The sequence below is a fragment of the Mus caroli genome, chromosome 4 (genome assembly GCF_900094665.2).
Source record: "Mus caroli chromosome 4, CAROLI_EIJ_v1.1, whole genome shotgun sequence".
Taxonomy (NCBI): Eukaryota; Metazoa; Chordata; class Mammalia; order Rodentia; family Muridae; genus Mus; species Mus caroli.
This window is the reverse complement of record NC_034573.1, coordinates 109,404,102-109,412,066: the sequence shown is the minus strand read 5'-3', so window position 1 is coordinate 109,412,066 and position 7,965 is coordinate 109,404,102. Positions and strand designations below refer to the sequence as shown.

Sequence of the window (7,965 nt, the reverse complement as noted above, 5' to 3'; positions counted from 1 at the left end):
CTTTCTCAAAGCTCAGCATTTTCTCCTTCAGGCCTGTGGGTCCCCCTGGTGCAGAATGAAACTTCTCAAGTTTGACTTCTCCTTCATGCTGACCTCTGGATAATCTCAGGACCACTGTGGATCAGGCCCAGCTCTGAGCTGCAGGAGAAATTTTTGGTTACAGCCCAGGTCCAGCCAGTAGCTTGAACTCACATAATTAAACACGTGATAGACATGGTTGATTCAGTCTCACCCAAGAGGCAAATGGCCAGGTCTTGGAGTTGGTTCCACCATTCCCTAGCTGGGTGACCTTTTGTCAAATTGCTCATGACTTCTGGGTCATTGTCCATTATCTGAGCATGGGCAGGTAGTGCCATGCTTGACACTCTCTTGTTGGTGCTGTCATTAAAAAAACAAAAAACCCAGGGTGTGCAGTCCCTGAAAGCAGCCATGAGGCTGTCCCATGTCTGCCTACCTTTTTGAGTCCTTACTCTGTAGAGGAATTTTAATTTTAACACCCAAGATCGTCAAGTACTGTGTGACCCATCTGGAATGATACGCATTTAATCCCTCTGCCTGCAATAAAGACAAGCCCTTAGTGCACATCTTTAATTCCTAACACTGAAGGTAAAGTTAGTTTGTAGAAGGATTCAACCATGCTTGAAAGTGATGTCTATTTGAGTGTCAGAAAGATTTAACAGAATTTGTCAGAGTTACAATATGCCCAACACACAGCACAGGAACGAGAGGAGACTTAATAGACCACTACAGAGAGGAGGAACAGGAGGAGGAGGAGGAGGAGGAGGAGGAGGAGGAGGAGGAGAGGAGAGAGAGAAAAGAGAAAAAAGAGAGAGAGAGAGAGAGAGAGAGAGAGAGAGAGAGAGAGACAGACTCAGAGAGACAGACTCAGAGAGACAGACTCAGAGAGACAGACACAGAGAGATAAAGATAAAGAGGAGAAAATTTTTGTGGGACAGTTTTACAGAAACAGGTTGCAGATGAAGACAGACTCAGTCAGAGAATGAAAAGGAACCAGATTAGAACAGATTGCCAGACATAGTTTGAGGCCAAGCAAAACAATTCAGCATGAAGCTGAGACAATCAAGTTTGAATCTATCACCTTGGAGAGGCACTTGGGGCAGAACAGCTGAGTTGAACTAGCCAGCCAGAGTTCAGAAAGTGCTTGAAAAGTGAGTGTATTTAGCAGCAAGCCCCTATCATGACAATTTCATCTGAGGAAATAAAACTGACATGTACACTTTTATCACTCAGAAAGGTGTAACATCTACCCTCTTCCCATTTTTTTCTCTTTTCTCTTTTGCAGAATCCCAAATGCGCTTTCTGTGAGAGTTGAGCCTTTTTCACTTTATCAAGTATCATGTGACTGTTTTTCTGCCATGTTGCAGACATCCATGTCTACTATCTCTTTCCTCTCCTCTTCTTATGAATCTATAATAAAATGTTTATGAATAAAACCAACAGAGCCAGGGTGCCTGTATCATCCTACTTATGACATTCAATCACTTCTGTCTGCTTCTCTGAACTTCTATCTCCTTGATCCTGGGAGAGAAGAGTCTGCCTGGACTCCACTGCCTGTGCAGAGCTAATGGGAATCACCAACACCAGTGAGAAGAGTTGGGGTCAGAGCTGTGGGACAATGCTTAGCAACAGCACTGCAGGGGCCAGGGCTAAGGCCAAGACAATTCTTAGTGGAAATTGCCAATTACTGAGATGGAAATGCACCCATCATGGTCAATGTCATGGTTGCCAAAATGCTACTGAAGAGCAGGTTGAGATCACATATCACTACACAGTATTTAAACCAGCAAATACATCACACCAGACAACATATAAAACACAGACCACAGGAAAATGTAGTTGATCATCAGGATGTGAAGAGTTTTGGAGTGTTTTTTTTTTTCTTTTTAAATGTTATAAATCAAAATCCAGACTCAAGCATTCTATTTACTCAGGTGTTATATAGCTGAACACCAATCTCAGATAGTCTGTCTTTATTCCAGTACAATTTACTTAACTGTCATTTATATAATTAACTTTTAAATTTTGCTGTGTTTATGGAGTACCTCACAGAAAATCCTTTTTGTTTGTTTGTTTTTGTGGTTGTTTTCCAGATTTTCTGTGTATCCTTGACTGAACTTGCTCTGTAGACCAGGCTGGCTTTGAACTGATAGAAAGCCAACTGTCTCTGCTTCCCAAATCTTGGGATTAAATTCATGCACCACCACTGTCCTGTGCTCAGGGAATTCTAGAACCTTATCAGTCTAACTATGAAGAACTTTATAGTCCTGTGTTCTTCTGGATACTTAGGAATCCGAGACACAGACAGGAGGCAGGGATGGAAATTCAAGGTCATGGACTGTAGGACAGTACTTGTGGCTGGTGCAGCACATCATCACGTTTTAGTCTAGCAAGCCTGGAAGAGAAGAGGTTACTACTGGAATTCTACAGAAGAGGAAACCAAGGCTTCAGAATAACAGCAAGTTAAAGAGAGCATTCTCCACAGTTTGTACAGAGGTTGATTTTTTTTTTTTGGTCCCCAATTATTATTTGCATCCAAGAGACATGAGCTGTCTCTGTACACTGTCATGAGAATGTCGTGTTGACTTTCATGTTGATGTTTCATGGTTGACTCTTTCTTCTTTGTCTCTTCTTATGTGTGTGAGCATGTTGTCTCCAACTTCACACACATGCCTGATCCCTGGGGAAGTCACAAGAAGCTACCAGATCCTCTATAACTCATGACATAGATGGTTGTGAGTTTCCATTTGCATGCTGGAAACCACACTGGGACCTCTGCCTGAGAAAGAAATTGTCTTTTTCTGAAAGCTACTCTCCAGTCACCATTGTTGTGACCTCTTCATAGGCACCAGAGTGGCTGGGTAACTGGCTACATATACAGCAGGGAGGAAGGAGTTTGTTTTGCCCAAGGTTGTTGAGGAAGGTAGAGGAGTGTGATTCAAACATGGTCTCATCAGAGTTTGGGCTCTAAGTTTGGACAGCAAAAGGAAGCACAATTAGACCTTGTGTTCTTGACCTGTGTATCAAGGGATCCTGTTCCATCTCCTGTGCTCTGAGCTGTGTGTATTCCCTAGTTAGTCTCGAAAAGGGAATAGGTCACCACCCCTCACCCATGGGCTGCTTCCTCCTGCTCTGATCCCAATGGTCTCACCCATAGCTCTCTTGTTTATAGTATCCTGGGAATCATCTTAGCATCCTTATTGGAAACAGAAATTAGACTTTCTGTGTTCTCCTTGGGAAGCTAAGGGAGAAGGCCAGGTCATAAAACCTCAGCTTCTGGTCCCATTGGGAAGAGGTGAAGATGTCTGAGCTTGTCTTTGTTAAGCAGGATTTTATAGACACCATCTTCAGGAGCCAGGTTTGCCTGGTCTTTGTAAAGGATTCAAGAGACTCAGCCCCTCCAACTCCATAGCACCTTGGCATTTTTCTGGAGTCTGGGCTGCCTAGCATGCTGTCCCCATCAACTATGTTCCTTTACGGGGGATTCCCCTTTAGCCTTGCTCTTGTAAGACCAAAAAACAGCCACTCATTGACACATCCCTGGATTTACAAGTGGTAAGATAATCACTGGTGTTTGGCTTGTGGGTGGGGTCAAACATATGATGGACTGAAGTTGATTAGCAATCAAGCCATCCATCTCCTCCGTCCTCTGTGCATACATCTCAAACTCCCAGACCTCTTCCCTCTTTGCCTGCTCTTCTTTCTTCTCTTTCTCAACCTCCTTTCCTCCTTCCTCCCTTTATTATCTTAATGGCTGTTTATAGACAGTTTGTCTGTTTCAAATCATGCTGATAAAGAATGTGGAGTCCTAAGCTGAAAGGGCTCTAGCTAAGCTGAAAGCCCTGTCCATGAGGGAGTGGTGAAGGTCAGTGTCTCTGAAGATGTCTTCCCACAACACAGAGACACAGCTTGATGCTCTTTGTAGCCATGATGATTTTCTCTTTTGGGCTGAGACAATGTAAGTCTGCTGTAGTATAACCTGACCTCAAACTCATGATACAGTACTGAATTTCTTTAGACTACTGATCCTAAGCCTTCCAGAGTTTGGTTTTATAAGTTGGAGCTGCCATGTATAGCATCATCTAGACGGGAACTCAATCATGATATCTTCATTTGCAGTTCTAGGCTCATAGATTTGGCCCAGCAGCCCTGGTAGATCACTGTAAGCTAAATCAGAGGCCACTTAGCTGGGAAAACATAATAGACTGTGTGTGACTAAATGACCTTCCTATGCTGTGGAAGCTCCACCTCACATACTCCTTCCTTGGATTCTTTACATTCAGTACACTCCAGGGCCTCCCACAGTCAGACAAGAGGGAAATATGTCCAGAAGAGCTGGACTGTGGGTAGATAATAAGCTCTGTCCTGGGAGCTCTGGTGGTGCAGCATCTCAGTGAGCTCAACTAGAGGACACTGAAGTCTGCATTCTTCACCTCCCACTTGAGAGCCTGTGTGCCACAGCAGAGCAGGCAGTGACTGAGAGCCAGGCTCTGAGGCTGACCACCTCAACTCCCACCTACTTCTCTCATGCCAATGTTGTAATCTGGAGCGAATTAAACTTTCCAGTCCTTAGGTTCCCACCTATAACACACAGGTAATAGCACTTCTTTCAGTGAGTTTGATGTTAGCCTAAATTTAGAGAAACAATGGCTGGCATATAGACATTAATCAAAATTAATATTAGTTATTTTTATTATTGCAAAGGCTAGAAAATCATCCATTCAACCATACCCTACTGTAAACAATTCTTTATTAGTGGTCTGGGAATTCAATCAATAGGAGAGAAAGAAAGACTCGTCTAGGATTCTTCAGATTGTAACCAGCCAATGAACAGGAAATACAGGATATATCCTACTTGGGTTAGGGGTGGGAGGTGGTAGCGCAGAAAGGAAGCATTCCTGGCAGAGTTGTGCCCTAAGATGGGAGAGAGGCAGAGGTGTACAGGACACAGTGTGCTTGCATGGAGATTTGTACATGGAGACAGGTGAGGTGGAGTGCCTGCCTCAAATGATGGGGCTTCAGAATTGTTAAAAGGCTTTCAGCTGGGGCCACATAGGACCAGCTTGAAAATTCTTGAAAAACCCGTGGAGCAGTCTCATAAAGAATGTGTTCACACAGATGGTTGCCCAGCCCTGAGAGAAGACAGCAGACATAAAGTCCTGCCCCAAAACAAGAATTTATTTATAACTAATACCCACTAGGAACGGGGATGTCAGCTTTCTGCAGGAGAGTCTCTCTGTGTATATCAGTCACATGCTCAGGAGCAGCTGACCAACAGGAAAGTGACTCCACTTTTCTTTTTATTTTTCTTTTGTTTGTTTACTTGTTTCTTCCAGGTATTTTTTTTTTTATTTTCATTGTTGCTGGTTTTTATTTTTTTGTTTTTGTTATTTGTCTTGAAAGAGAATATGAAAGAGAAAGAATGTGACATTGTGGGGGGAGGATCTGGGAGAAGTTTGGGGAGAGGAAGAATATGGTCAAAGTCCATGTATGAAAAACTTTTTTAAGATTTTTAATCACTCACTTACTTAAAATGAGTACAGTGCTACTGTCTTCAGACACACCAGAAGAGGGCTTCCGATCCTATTATAGGTGGTGGTGAGCTACCATGTGGATGCTGGGAATTGAACTCAGGACCTCTGGAAGAGTAGCCATTGCTCTTAACTGATGAGTCATCTCTCCAGCCTCTGAATTTTTTTTAATCAAAAAAATAAAAGACTATATTGAAATAGGAAAAATTTGAATCAAGGTTCACATGGAGACAGATACAGAAATAACAGAAGAGAGGATGGTCCCCTGACAAGGGTGAAAGAAAGGACAGGTGTGGGGGTGATGAGCAGGGATTGGTCAGGAGAGGGGTTGGGGACATCAAAAGTGAAGACTGGGGATGGCTTCAAGTCTCTTTCATGTTTCTACTCCCATGAAAAGCAACTCCTGCCCTAAGCATTGTCTTGTTCATCGGCATATGAGTGGAGCTCTAGCTCAGACTATTTAGAGTAGTATTTGAAAATTTCCTTTACATGTCTTTCCTTGATCATATGTTTATATGTGTCTATGTGCTTACATATTGTTTCAGAATTATACTTAATATTTGTATTGTTGGACAATGCATTGAATGTGTTTAACCTTAGGGAGCACAGCCAAGTACCACTAAAGGGATCACTTTCATTTTCTCCCCTGTTGGATCTAGTTACCCCTGTAAATACTAGACATGGGTTACTGCAGCCATGCTGGTAGGTGTGTGGGGATGTGAGGCTGAGAAGCAGAGGTGGGCGTGGCTCTGTGGTGTCCTCTGCAATGTCCAGATGAGTGATGGTGCTGAGAACCTCTTACCCTCATCAGTGCCCAATAGACAGCTGCCTCCTTGAAATGCCTTCAGTAGTGTTCTCTGTTCTCCTGGAGCATCTGATGCTATTTATGTTTGTGCTTTCCTAAGTCTTTTTTTCTTTTCTTTTTTAAGTCTTTATATACATTTTTGAGTACTTCTTTTATGGTATTCTGGCTTACCATGGATTTTTTTCCTCCACAGAAAGTGTTCTTTAAAAGTGATTTACCTTGGTTTAATATAAAATAAGTATATTTATCAGGTTTGATTCTAAAAAATTAATTGTTTTATATTTACTACTCCAATATACAATACACAAGGAATTGATTTTTTTCCCTGGGCAGAGGGACATCAAAGTAAAAGTGTAAGAAATAATTTTTCTGCTTAATACCAGCAGGATCTATCAGCAGTCCCTGGGAAGGCTACAGTTTCTCCAGTGTATTGCCCAAAAGCACATCTGTCTTTACTCATGTGACTGTAAGTGCGTGAGCCTGTGTCTGGCTGACATTGGTTCTGTCTTCTTCATGTGTTTATTTACTCTCTTTTTTGCAATGTCTACTGTGTGTGTGCACATTTGCCTGGGTGGGTATCTTCATGTATGTGCATGTGTGCATGCATGTGCATGTGTGCTGTGTGTGTGCATTGTACATGTGTATACGTGTTTGTGTGTGTGTGTGTGTATGTGTGTGTGATCAGAGACTGGCATGCGATTCTTCCTCAGTTGCTCGCACTTTATTCATTGAGGCGGGTCTCTCAGTTGAATCTAGTGTTCAACATTTCAGTGAGTGTCCCTAGCCCTCTTGCCGTGAACATCCTCTGTCTCTATGTTCCTACAGGTGGATTCAGAGCATGAGAGAGCATGTAACCTGTCATGTGGTGTGTGGTGTTTCCAGGAGTTATAAGAGATGAATCAAGATCCTGAGCCATGTGTGTCCTAAGCCTCATTTGATAGGTGAAGAGACTGGGGCACTTGGAAGTTCCATAACTAGAGAAGAGTGCACTGAGCTCAGAAGACACTTCCCATCCTTTTTATATATTAAAAAGTGTTATTTTTTATTTTATGTATATATGTTTTGCCTACATGCATGTTTATACACCAGGTGTGTGTGTGGCCTGTGGAGGTGAGACCAGGGTGTCAGATCCTCTGGAACTGGACTTAGACACGGCTTTGAGTTGTCTAGTCCATGGAACAGCATCAGTGCTTCACTTTTGGACCTCTCCTCAGCCTATATCTCCCCTTCTGCCTCTATCGTTACCATGTGTCAAGTGACACATAAAATAATGGATTCTCTTACAGTCTCTACCATGTGGGTGGTTCTAGGACAGAACCAAAGTTGGGTCTCTGAGTTCATCCTGATTGGCTTCTCCAGCGATCCCACAACCAACAGCATCCTCTTCATTGTCTTCCTTCTCATCTACCTGAGCTCAGTCCTGGGCAATGGGCTCATCATCATGCTGGTCTGCCTGGACACACAGCTGCACACTCCCATGTACTTCTTCCTCTGTACCCTCTCCCTGTTGGATATGAGCTATGTCACCACCACCATGCCCCAGACGTTAGTGCATCTTCTTGCTCACTCTCAGACCATCTCTTTTGCTGGCTGCTGGCTGCAGATGTTTGT

The 7,965-nt window shown here is 43.1% G+C and overlaps 1 protein-coding gene across 1 annotated transcript in view; it reads left to right on the top strand.

Annotated features, from left to right (window-relative positions):
• Positions 1–7,600: 7,600 nt before the first annotated feature.
• The window catches only part of LOC110293398 (olfactory receptor-like protein OLF3), a 1,101-nt gene continuing 736 nt past the window's right edge, over positions 7,601–7,965 (top strand). Inside the window, exon 1 of the mRNA XM_021161231.1 lies at positions 7,601–7,963. Within this exon, the coding sequence (XP_021016890.1) occupies positions 7,601–7,963 (363 nt within the window). The remainder of the gene's footprint in view (positions 7,964–7,965) is intronic.